The 13,032-nt window shown below is 42.1% G+C and overlaps 1 protein-coding gene across 2 annotated transcripts in view; it reads right to left on the bottom strand.

Moving 5' to 3' along the window:
* ACSS1 (acyl-CoA synthetase short chain family member 1) overlaps positions 1-12,745 on the bottom strand; it is a 93,334-nt gene extending 80,589 nt beyond the window's left edge. Inside the window, exon 1 of one of the 2 annotated variants that reach the window (XM_056813804.1) lies at positions 11,729-12,745. In XM_056813804.1, coding sequence (XP_056669782.1) covers positions 11,729-12,122 — 394 coding nt within the window. In that variant the 5' untranslated portion in view covers positions 12,123-12,745. Of the gene's footprint in view, positions 1-2,167; positions 2,764-11,728 lie in introns of those variants that run through there. The other variant, XM_056813805.1, reaches the window with a different exon arrangement.
* Between the last annotated feature and the right edge of the window lie 287 nt (positions 12,746-13,032).

Genomic DNA, 13,032 nt, shown 5'->3' with positions numbered 1-13,032 from the left:
AGCACACTATCCACTGCGCCACCTCGATGCTTAATAAATACTTGTTGATTGAACGCCATTTATACTAATACACATACACACCAACATACCAAGTGGTACTATTTTATTCATTATCTCACATCCTAGTTCTCTCACTTATAATGGTGGATAAGGCACTGGGCAGGGAGTCAAAAAGATGTGGTTTCAGGACCCAACAGAGCCAGGAGGGAAGATGCTAGCAACTTGGAGGATCAGAAAAGTATGTAGCATCTGTTCTGGACTTTGAAGAGAGCAAGGGATTCTAAGAGACTGAAGGTGCAAAGGCACAGAAGTGGGAGATTCAGTACTGGAGACAAGAAACACAAGTAGACAGGTTTGGCAAGGATAAAGAGAGAATGAAAAGACAGAACATGTAGACTGGAGCCAGATTGCGAAAGAAGATAAAAGATTGAGGCCCTGGCAAGTCATTTAACTGCCCTATGCTTCAGCTTCCTGGTCTGTAGAATGAGGGAGTAGAATGGATGGGCTCTAATATCACTGTAGCTCTCTAAATTTCTGGTCCTATTCTGGTCCCAGCTGTACCTTAGGGTCCCTGAAGCAGGCATCACATCCTGTACCATTTTACCTCCTAGGACTCAGGACGATGTCATCCCAGTGTGTTTTTTGAAGTGTTAAGGTTGATATTAATAATATTAAAGATTAATAATGCCACCAACATAAAACTTTGGCAAATCAAACAAGCATTTCTCTGTAAGAAGTTCTTTTGTGTCATGAATAATTGCTTCTTAATTTCTTTTGTATGATCCTAAGTTATCATTAAGGTGGGGACATAGTATTACTGCCAATAATGATAACAATAGGAACATTCTCCATTATAACAATAGCTCATCAATATAAATATACAACTTTATACAGAGGAAACACTAGAGTACATAATTTGCTTCACAAAAGAATTCCTATTAATAGTGAAGACTGCCCTCACCCATGCCTTTAAAATAGTATTTTAATTATTGCTGTTCAGTCATTTTTTAATCATGTCTGATTCCTTGTGACTGAGGTTTTCTTGGCAAAGATACTGGAGTAGCTTGCCATTTCATTCTAAAGCTCACTTTCCAGATGAGGAACTGAGGCAAACAGATTTTAAGTGATTTATCCAGGGTCATAAGTGCTAGTAAGTATAGAGGCAACATTTGAATTCTGGAATATAGGTCTTTCTGACTCCCAGCTGGACATTATAGCCACTGTACCACCTCGCTACATTCTATTTTATTTAAACACAACATTTCAAGAATGTATTTTTATGGGAAGGAAGGTACCCCCTGTAACCACTAGGGAATATCCAGCGTTAGTCTCTAGTTGTGCCTCTTCTAAGGTAGGGGTTCTTAACTTGAGGTCCATGGACCCAGTGGGTCCATGGTGTGGAATCCATAAGGAAAAAATTACATCTTTATTTTCACTAACCTCTAACTGAAATTTAGCATTTCTTTTCATTGTGAATTTACTCTGAAATGATGTTCAGAGATTTCACTAGACTGCCAAAGGAGTCCATTATACATGCAAACAAACAAACAAACAAACAAACAAAACCAACCTGATGAAGCCCTGCTCCAAAGTCTGTGCCTGAATTTTATCTGTACTCCTGATTCCAGGAAAGACTATTTATAGGCAAGATACTGAACAAAATGTGGAGCCCACCAGTGAAATGGTTTGTTGCCTTCTGTGTTGGGGCATAGCTGGATTACTGATGAAGATGAGAACAAAGCAATACAATAGTTGTTGTTTGGACAAAGAAAGAGTGTCAGAACTGACATATAAATACCCCAACTGTTCAGCTCAAGACAAATTCTCAGCAATGTGTCTGAAAATAGTAAATGTACACAAACTTGATTTTTGTATACATAAACTACAATAGGATGGAAGCCTGAACCAGAGAGCTCAGAACATATGAAAGCCTTGTCAAGTACTTTTAAAATGATATTTGTCATAACCCTCTATTTTGGGTTTTCTGCCATTTCCTCATGTCTCTGGCACGTATTTATAGACCACACCTCACAGACATCTGGTACAATAGTTACAGCACAGCAAAAGCTAGATTTGAGAAACAGAAAAATTACCTTCCCAGAATGCCTCCTGTATGGCAACTGTAAACAAAGAAGCAAACTCATAAATGTAAAAAAATTATACAAACCTCTGCTTTCCATAGAGAAGGCACATACCATTCTGGTTCTCACTACCATTCATCCCATGTGATCTCACGTAAGGCTTCCAGGCAACTTGGCTAGTCCTGTCTAGTATAATCCCATCTCTGAATGCCCAAGAATAAGCACCCTCCCTTAGAGCACCCTCCCTTGACAACAGGCCAGAGTGATTTCAGAGCCATATTGGCACTCGGCAAATACATAAACTTCTCACCCCACCCCCTGCTACTGATTTGCAACAGGCCAATCAGACACAAGCCAACTTGGTCTCATTCTGTTAGAGATGGAGTGAAACATTACTCTCTCCCACACTTTTACAAAGACATCCCTACTCCAAAGCTTTCCCAAAGACCAAAAGCTAAGACTGTAACACTGTCTCCAACTTTCCCAGCACTCCCCAGCTACAGTACCATGTTTCTTTTTTTATATAAATAGGTAATCCCAGTCTCTTGTTAACTGGTTCTGTGAAAACACAATGTAAACTAAATCAGTGTTACAAGGTATGTTTACATACAAGTTGGGGTTTTGCAAAATTGTGGTCAGGAAGCCTTATTTTTCTGAATTCAAATACAGCCTCAGATACTTACTAGCTATATGACCCTGAACAAGTCCCTTAACCTTGTTTGCCTCCATTTCTTAATCTGTAAAAATAAATTGAAGAAGGAAATGGCAAACCATTCCAGTATCTTTGCCAAGAAAATCTCAAATGGGGACTTGAAGAGCCAGACACAACTAACATGGCTGAATGAAAACATTGTAACAGAGGTGGGTTATAAAGTATATATAAAGTACATAAATATATATTTATTTAAAAAGCAATGCTAATTGGAAGGATGGTATTAGAGGGTTTCCAGTAGTTCCTTTCAAGAGTACTATCCCCTACTTCTACCTTTTCATTCTAAACAGATTTTGGGAAAGAAGTAGCAAAAAAGCCAGGTCCCTAAAAACCACTTTAAAATACAGCTAGGAACACCCCAAAAAGTCACTAAATTGCTTGCAAAAAAGCTTTTTTTTTATTATAACTAACTCAAAAGACAAGAAAATGAGCTAGGGAGTCCCTCTCCAATACATCATAGAAAGAGTAAAAGAAACAAACGGGAGGCTTCAGAAGGGAGGGCTCAGAGGCTGCCCAGAAACAGGACAGAAATTCTGAGAAATGTGATAAGTGGAGAATACATCAAAGAATTACTAGAAGGTTCAACTTTCCCCTGTTCTAATTGTGATTATATACATATCACGAGGGAATGATGAGAATTTTTGAATTAGAACTCCTTTTGGAAGAAGGCAGGATCAGGCTGAGTCAGTCTGAAAAAGACTAGAAATGGAGGTTTAAAAAAGAAAAAGATCATCTAGATCATCTGTCACTGGTTTCAAAATGTTCTACGACAGAAATGGTGAGCCTATGGCACAGGTGCCAAAGATACCACTCAGAGAGCTCTCTATGGGCACATGGACATCCCCACCCCCACCTCACCCCCAGCCCAGAGTTTTTTACTAGGAAAGGCAGAGGAACTCTGGCAGACCTATTTCCTTCCCCCTTTCCATAGCAGCTGATGACTTTTTTATATCACCTGCCCCTCTGCCCAGCAGCCCTGTGTAGGCTAAGAGTGGGGGAAGGGAGCATCCCAACATTCAATTGGGGGAGGGACACAGCATGCTATATGAGGGGGGAGGGGAGTAGGACCAGGTATGGCACTCTGTCTTTAAAAGGTTCACCATCACTGTTAAGCTCTTTCCAAATGGCAGTTGTATATAGCACTCTGCTCTGGTATATTTCTCCTTCATGTCATCACTGATCCAGGCCCACACTGTTGGGCAGAATGGGTCTTAGTCACAAGGAACAGAGACGGCTCAAGGGACAAGGAAAAGTCAGCCCTTTGAGTTCATATTTGCGATCCAAAGCTAGCTAGCTATCCAAAAACAAAGGCTAACTCACCGAGGGGCTGGATCTGCTGCCATGTTCAGGGTGATTTGGATTTCATCTCTGTACATGATCATAAAGAACTAAAAATGGTATTGAAGCAGGGGAAATGAGGAAGAGCAGCTCTACCTAAGTACATACAAAGAAATCTATGCTGCATTAATATAATTTTTAAAACATGCAGAAATTGGTCATTAGGTTCTCAAAAACAGAAAAGATTCTAAAAAATGAAAAAAAAAGTGGATGATGCTTTTATCAACAACAACAAAAATTATAAGTACCTAGTCAGATACCAGCTTTTTTCATCTCCATAGTAGTAGTTCATATTTTTATGGCTTGCATTTATATAGTACCTATTATGTTGCCAGGCATTTTACAAATATTATTTCACTTGATCCTTAAACAAACCTGGAAAGTAGGTGCTATTATTATTGCCATAAAACAAATGAGAAAACTAAAGCAAACAGGTTAAATGACTTGCCCAAGATCATATAGCTTATAAGTGTCTGAAACCAGATCTGAACTCGGGTCTCTCCTGACTCCAGGTCCAGCACACTCTCCATTATACCACCTAGCTACCTAATTTTACAAGGCATTTTTCTCATAATAATTCTGTGTTTGGTAATGCATGTAAGTATATTTTACAGACAAGAAAACTATTACTTGAAATGTTTTTGTGACTTGTCCATGATCACACAAGTCCAAAATATCAAAACTAAGACTGAATCACACATCTTCTACTCTACAATTAACTATGTCTTAAATGTTTTGTTTCACCAATATCCAACCAAATGCCTTTAAAAAACAAAATATTATTTTCTGTCTTAGTAACAATTCTAAGATAGAAGGGCAAGGACTAAGCAACAGAGGAGGGAACATTAAGTGACTTGCCCAGGATAACACAACTAGGAAGTATCTGAGGCCATATTTGAACCCAGGTCCTCCCCTAGATGCCCCTCAAGTCCTTCTCACATAGCAAACATTTAATAAATGATTGTTCAATGTAACCAGTCCATTTATACCTATATCTATACCTTAGACAGATTAAAAACAACCACATAGGCCCCGAATGAAGGATATTAGCCTGTATCACTGTTGAGAAAGTATATGTACTTTCAATAATCTAAAGTTACTTCCTCCTGCATAAACAGCCAATGGACAGCTAAAAGTCCTTTGCCATTGTATAAGGAATAGAGTTCTAGCCTTAGCATCAGGAAAACTGAGGTCAAATCCTGCTTAACTTTTCCTCATCTTTAGAGATAATAATATCGGTAATCCTATTAGCCTACCACGACAAATGGTTTTGAGGCTCATGTGAGGAAATATGTAAAGTGCTTTGCAAATGTACTGTGATAGAAAATGGATGGACAAATTATGATATGTATATGATATATAATGTAATATTGTTGTTCCATAAAAAATGACTAAAAGGAAGGTTTCAAAAAATCCTGGGAATATTTCTGAGGGATACAGAATGAAGTGGACAAAACCAAGAGAAGAATTTGTACAAAAACAACAAAATTTTAAAGAAAAAAAATTGTAAATACTTGAGACTTCTGGCTAATATAATGACCAACTACAATTCAATGGAGGAGGTAGTTGGTACAGTGGGGAGAGTACTGAACCAAGAATCAAGAAGAATTGAATTTAAATCTGGCCTTAGATATTTTTGCTAGCTGTGTGACCATGGGCAGGTCACTTAACACTGCTTCAGTTTCCTTGTTTGTAAAATGAACTGGAGAAGAAATGACAAACCATTTCCATACCTTGCCAAGAAAACCCCAAATGGGGCCATGAAGAGTCAGATGAGACTGAAAAAAATGACTGAACAACAAAACAACAAATAATGAAGTATGGTACCTACCTTCTAATAAAGAGGGGATAGTTTCAAGGTACAGAATGATACATATATTTTCAGACCCAACCAATGAAGGAATATGCTTTGCTTGATAATGAATATTTGTTAGAAGAATTTTTTTTTCATTTGTAAGAAAAAAGGGAAGGGAAGGGAAGGGAAGGGAAGGGAAGGGAAGGGAAGGGAAGGGAAGGGAAGGGAAGGGAAGGGAAGGGAAGGGAAGGGAAGGGAAGGGAAGGGAAGGGAAGGGAAGGGAAGGGAAGGGAAAGGAAGGGAAGGGAAGGGAAGGGAAGGGAAGGGAAGGGAAGGGAAGGGAAGGGAAGGGAAGGGAAAGGGAAGGGAAAGGGAAGGGAAGGGAAAGGGAAGGGAAGGGAAGGGAAGGGAAGGGAAGGGAAGGGAAGGGAAGGGAAGGGAAGGGAAGGGAAGGGAAGGGAAGGGAAGGGAAGGGAAGGGAAGGGAAGGGAAGGGAAGGGAAGGGAAGGGAAGGGAAGGGAAGGGAAGGGAAGGGAAGGGAAAGGGAAGGGAAGGGAAGGGAAGGGAAGGGAAGGGAAGGGAAGGGAAGGGAAGGGAAGGGAAGGGAAGGGAAGGGAAGGGAAGGGAAGGGAAGGGAAGGGAAGGGAAGGGAAGGGAAGGGAAGGGAAGGGAAGGGAAGGGAAGGGAAGGGAAGGGAAGGGAAGGGAAGGGAAGGGAAGGGAAGGGAAGGGAAGGGAAGGGAAGGGAAGGGAAGGGAAGGGGAAGGGGAAGGGGAAGGGGAAGGGAAGGGAAGGGAAGGGAAGGGAAGGGAAGGGAAGGGAAGGGAAGGGAAGGGAAGGGAAGGGAAGGGAAGGGAAGGGAAGGGAAGGGAAGGGAAGGGAAGGGAAGGGGAAGGGGAAGGGGAAGGGAAGGGGAAGGGAAGGGAAGGGAAGGGAAGGGAAGGGAAGGGAAGGGAAGGGAAGGGAAGGGAAGGGAAGGGAAGGGAAGGGGAAGGGGAAGGGGAAGGGAAGGGGAAGGGAAGGGAAGGGAAGGGAAGGGGAAGGGAAGGGAAGGGAAGGGGAAGGGAAGGGAAGGGAAGGGAAGGGAAGGGAAGGGAAGGGAAGGGAAGGGAAGGGAAGGGAAGGGAAGGGAAGGGAAGGGAAGGGAAGGGAAGGGAAGGGAAGGGAAGGGAAGGGAAGGGAAGGGAAGGGAAGGGAAGGGAAGGGAAGGGAAGGGAAGGGAAGGGAAGGGAAGGGAAAGGGAAGGGTTTCATTGGACTATTTTCTAAATGTACAGAAGAAGGAGCAGCTAGGAGCTCAGTGGATTAAGAGCCAATCTTGGAGATGGAAGGTCATTGGTGCAAATCTAGTCTCCAACACTTCTAAGCTATGTGACCCTGGGCAAGTCACTTAACTCCCATTGCCTAGCCCTACTGCTCTTCTACCTTGGAACCAAGGCACAGTATTGATTCTAAGATGGAAGGTAAGAATTTTTTTTAATTTAAAATAAAATAAAATGCACAAAAGAGAATAGGCCAAAAAGAAACATAAACAAGAAAGCTTTGAAAGTTATACACTTAATTTATTATATGCTTAAAAGGGAAAGTATGCTGTGCATACTGAATTTCTCCAATGGGTTTTTAATTATTATTTCAAGGAATATTATGTTATGAATACTAGTTATGGATGCTAGAAGATCACCAGGGAGTACCTCCATGGATCTGTGCTTGGTTCTGCATTGTTTAACATATTTATCTTTATCATCCAATTTTCAGACAACTTAAAGCTGGGAGAGATAGCTAACAGAGGATGACATTCAGGATCCAAGCACTGAATCTAGTAAGATTAAATTCAATATGAATATGTGCAAGTCTTACACTTGAGTACAAAATGTCAGCTTCACAAATATAAGATGGTGATGACATGGCTAGATATCAGTTTTTCTGAAAAAATTATATTGGATGACAAGCTTGCTCTGCATAGGTGCTATGATATGGCAGCTAAAAAAATTAATTTGACTTTGTGCTGAATTAAGAGAGTCATATCTTCCAGGAATAGAGAAAAAAATGTCCTACCATTCTCTGCTTTTTTAATACTTCATCTGGAGTATTGTTTTGAGTTCTAGGAGCCATAGATGGAGAGGAGAAAAATATACAGGTAAGAAGTTTAGTTCCAAGAAAACTACAACAGTTCAGTGGGTAGGGTAGTAATGGGAGCGGGGACTAAGATAGTAGAAATGAGAATATCATTGATGTGATGATGTGAGTGATATTTTTGAGGCAAAATAGTCAGGATTTGTCAACTGATTTGATATTGGAGGAAAAAGAAAGAAAAGCATTAAAGGCAGACTGGGTTAACAGAAAACTAGGAAAATATTAGTGCCCCCTCAATGACAGAAATTGGGTGTAAAACCGGAAGGAGAAGCAGATTTTGTGAAAGGAAAACCATAAGCTCAGTTGGAGATGTTATGAATTTATATAATTCCACAAATATTGAATGTACAAAGGACTATTCTAGAGGAAACCCAGATAAATATATTCTAGACTCTGAATTCCAAGAACTTACTGTTACTCAAGGAAGGAAGTCATATACATGGGTCACTATGATATAAAGAAATAAATGTGAACCAAAAATCTAGGGAAAGTGTCATGAGAAATGAAAAAAAGGAAAAGATTGCTTTCTGTTAGGCTTTATAATCTGGGCCTTGAATTAAGGAACTTATTTAAATAAAAATGCCAAAAATATAGTAAAGAAGGTGTTATAGGGACTCCAGTTCAGGTATTGGGGGTGGGTAATAGCAAGAACAAAGACAGGAGAAGAAAAGAAGGCAAAATAAGATAGAATTAAGAGAGAGTAAACCAGTTTGGCTAAAACTATAACATGGAGTATGTAAAAAGACATGCCTGAACAAGTTAGAATCTAAATATGGAAATGAAATAGCATGAGGAGTTTATGCTTATCCAGGAGGCAAAGAAGAGCTATTAAAGTTTTTCAAGTAGGTGATTTACATGTACATTAAACAGCATTATGAAGGCTTGATCAGAGAGGGACTAAACTAGCAGCAGGAAGACCAATTAGAAGCCAAATAGTTGAAGCAAGAAGTAATGAGGTAACTCACATTCCTAGGGAGAAGGGAGAGGGAATCAATGTAGGAGATAGTTTGATAACCATATCTAAAGGATTCATCAAATGATTGAATGTAGGGTGAAAGGAAAAAATAGAAGGTAACTACATACAATACTGCAAACATGGGTGGGTGAATAGATGGATGGATTGGTAGTATGAACATAAACAGAGAAATTAGGTAAAAGACAAATTTAAAAAACAAGATGAGTTCAGTTTTAAAGATTCTGAGTTTGAGCTGCCAAAAGTCCATCCTTGTAGAGATGTCCTTTGCAGTTAAACAATTGATGATACTTCAGGTATGGAGCTGAAAAGACAGATGACATTGATTTATAAACAGATTTAAGAGTCATCTGTGTAGAAATGATGGTCATAACTGAAGGAGTTATGATATTGACATGAAGAACTAGTAAAGAAATAAAGACAAGGGAATTAAGAAGAGATCATTGAGGAACACTAGTATTAATGGGTGTGAAAGAGGAGCAAGATCCCTTGACAATTAGAAAGATAACAGTAGAAATGAGCAACTGATTTAGCTCAGCTTCCTGCCTCTATGCAAGAATATACAGATAGATAAGTATCTGTCCTCTTTTATGTTATTAGAAGGCAAGAGAGCAAGATTATCCTGAAGGACAAATGGTCAACAATGTCTACAAAGAAATGCTGACAATTGGAGTAGGAGTGGGGTGGATATTTTTTAACCTTTATTGTCCAACTTGGAATCAATATCATGTATTGGTTCCAAGGCAGAAGAGTGAAGGCCAGGCAATGGAGATTAAGTGACTTGCCCAGGGTCACACAGCTAGGAAGTGTCTGAGGCTGGATTCGAATCCAGGATCTCCCATCTGTAAGTCTGGCTCTCAATCCACTTGGATTTGTCAGCATCACTGAATTTGCCAGTATCATTCATTTGGCATTTATAGAGACCATAGCCTATAGATCTGGAAGAGACCTTAGGGATTACCTTGTTCAACTTTTCCTTTTACAAAAGTGGAAACATGCTAAGAGATGGGAAATGATTTGCCCAGTTACTAAATAAGTGTTAGAGCCAGGATTCAACCACAGATCCTCTTATTTCAGATCCAATACTTTTTTTCCAAAATACCATATTTACTGTCCTGTATTTTGAGTTCTATTTTCATATGCTTATCTTCTCTCCCTAGCTGAAAGATATGTTCCTTGACAGTGTGGAACATGCCTTCTCTGACTTTCTATTCCCCTATAAAAAGCCTTTTGCTATACCTAGTACATGCTAAGGGGGATATTTGTGGATTGATCTACCTGATGTGAAGGGTGTGAAACCTAGAAATAAAGGATTTCAGACCCTTTATTATTGAAGATTCAGGACCAGTGACAAATCTCTTTGGTGTAATTGATATTGCAAAATAGGAGATTGAAAAGGACAGACAACCTTATCCTAATAGTAGCCAGGGGAACCTTGTTCCAGCAAATAAAACACTGACCTAGCAAAAAGACAACTTTTTCTAGGTTTGTTCTGGTCATTGGCCAAGGTTTCCCCCACCCCACCCCACCCCATCTTCACTTCTTTGGACCCTACAAGTACTCTTGTATTATTTGTTTATGTAGACAGAGTTAATACTTTGGCAAATTCTCCTGCCGCCAATAGCTCCCTGGGGCCTGAAGATGATGCGTCTAGGTACTGTGGGACAGCCAGAAAGCAGGCCACTTACATGGCTGTAGAAGTCGTTTCGTTTTCACTAAGGAGTTGCATTCGGAGTTTATTTACTAGCTCGCATCCCAGGGGCGAAATAAGGAGGAAAGGGAGGAGAGGGAGCCAAGAGAACCCCTGCCCTCAGCAATCCAAATCCTGAGAGGAAAAGAGTCAAGAGCTCTTCCTATCATACTTACAACACGACACAATGGGGACATGGACGTGGAACTGTAGAGTAAGCGGTAGGAAAAGAAGAAGGAACCAAGGGCGATTTAACTCCCTGGGCTGCCCATTCAAATCCCCAATCTCGGCTAGCTGCCCAGTGCAAACTGGCTTCCTAGTCGGGCAGCTCAGCGTGTAAGGGTAAACAAGGAAGCTATGCTCAGAAAGGAAAGAAGTGTCTTCCGATAGTCCCCCAGCCAAGGGCTTTAACCTGTCATCCTGGACAGCAGCTGGAAGGGCTCGCCCTCTCGACTCCCCCCAAAAGCTGGCAGGAAAACAGCATTCTAGGATCTAAAGAGGTGACAATGGTCAGGAGCTGTCAGTTAGAGTCCTCACTGTAGTCAAAGTATAAAAACGAGAGTTCTGAGAGACTCTTGGGGGTTTTGTGAGAGATCAATGGTTTGCAGTGGAAAGGGGATACTAGAAGGTGACGTGGCTCCTAACTTTGCTAAAGGCCGAGAGGAGAAAATGGGGTGAAAGTGGAGAGGAAGCAGGATGAATTAGGGGTTGGGGATGCGGATGCCAAGGGGAGCTGGGAGCCATGCATTTGTTGGACAGTAGCTAAAAGGAAAGTGCCCAGATTACCTAGGGACTTGTGTGCAGGTTGCGAGGGTTGCTAGGGGCAGGTGACAAGGTTTGCTAGGGGAAAGTGTAGAAATGGGCTATTAATGGATTGGTTGTGGAATCAAGGAAGAAGTAAGCAGAACGATGAGCGGGAGGGTGGGGAAGGGGGAGAGGAAGGGAGGAAGAATAGTTCCCGTTGCCTCACTCCTTCCCTCAAACACCATCCCCCCATCCTCGTCTTACCCGATACGTTCAGCTGGCCACCCAGGAACCAGCTGATCTTGCCCTGGCTGAAATCGCAGTCCTCGACGGTATGGTAAGGGGTGTCCCACACCAACATGTCCCGGGCAAAGCGTCCCCAAAATACGTGAGGCTCTCTGACCGCCTGCTCGCACAGCTCCGCGTAGGAGCCGAGGCTCCTTGGCACCGTTGGGGCGGCGCTGGCGGTCCCTTCGCGGTCAGACCTGTGACCGGGGTTGCCACTACCCAGGAACCGGCAGTGCAACTGCTGGGGCAGCCTCGGTCCCCTGCTCCGTGACCCCACGCTCCCCGGGAGCGCCCAGAGGCTCCTGCACAGGCTAAGGAGAAGATCCCGGCCCCCGCCTCTACGGTAGGCACACAGACTTAGAGCAGTCATATCGCTTACCCACCCACAGACCCAGCTTCCCTGGAATCCCCTCGAATCCTGGCACAGCACCCCAAGCAGGCTGCAATCAACTAACGCAAACTAGAGGAACTCAGAGAGGTTGGGACCAAAGCCAATAATGGGCTCCTCCCATTCTTCTTAGTCCCTCCCAATTGCCAGTTCTTGGGGGAAGGGCAAGGGGGGTGCTGAGAAAGAGGAGAGAGAGAGTGTATGTGAAAAATAGAAAGAAACATTTAGTAATCCCATTCCTCCTGTGGTGGTGAGCTGGAGAGGAGCCTCTAATCGCTCTCTTCTTCCCTTCTCTCGATCCCACCCACTTCTCAGGCCCCTTCCTCTTCTGGAGTCGGCCTTCCCGAGTTCAGTTATGATCACCATCTCCCTCCACCGCCTTTCCTGCTGTCATCTTGAGGGTTGGAGGAGGGGGATTAAGAGAAGACTAGAAGGCAAGAGAAGGAGAATTTAGGAGTTCTAGAGGAGCGAGGTTCTAACAGACAGTCCTTGAAGAGGATGAGGACTGTCTTGTAGAATGTAAAGTTAAAGTTTTGATTTGGTTTCATTTTGTGGGTTGTTCTTGAGTCAAAGCAATTATTTGGGTCTCGTACAATCTTGGGTCTGGGAGAGACCTTAGAGATCATTGGTCTAGAGAGATGGTGACTCGTTCAAGGTCACAAAGCTACAGAACTTCAGAAAACTGGTGGGTAATTGGCTAGGGGTCCAGGGCTCTTTTCACTATATCTTTAAGGGGAAGCTGGTGGGAGGTGGAGAGAGAGAAATGAAGAGAAAGAGAAGATGTTTAATACCCTCACTCCCCTGGAAGTGGTGCCTACTTCCAATGTTTCGTCCTTCCAAGCCCTCCTCCATTCAGATGTGACATTAGTTTTCCTAATGAACAGCCATCACT

Source organism: Monodelphis domestica, chromosome 1 (assembly GCF_027887165.1).
Source record: "Monodelphis domestica isolate mMonDom1 chromosome 1, mMonDom1.pri, whole genome shotgun sequence".
In the NCBI taxonomy this organism is placed as follows: domain Eukaryota; kingdom Metazoa; phylum Chordata; class Mammalia; order Didelphimorphia; family Didelphidae; genus Monodelphis; species Monodelphis domestica.
This window is presented reverse-complemented; position numbering and strand designations above follow the sequence as displayed.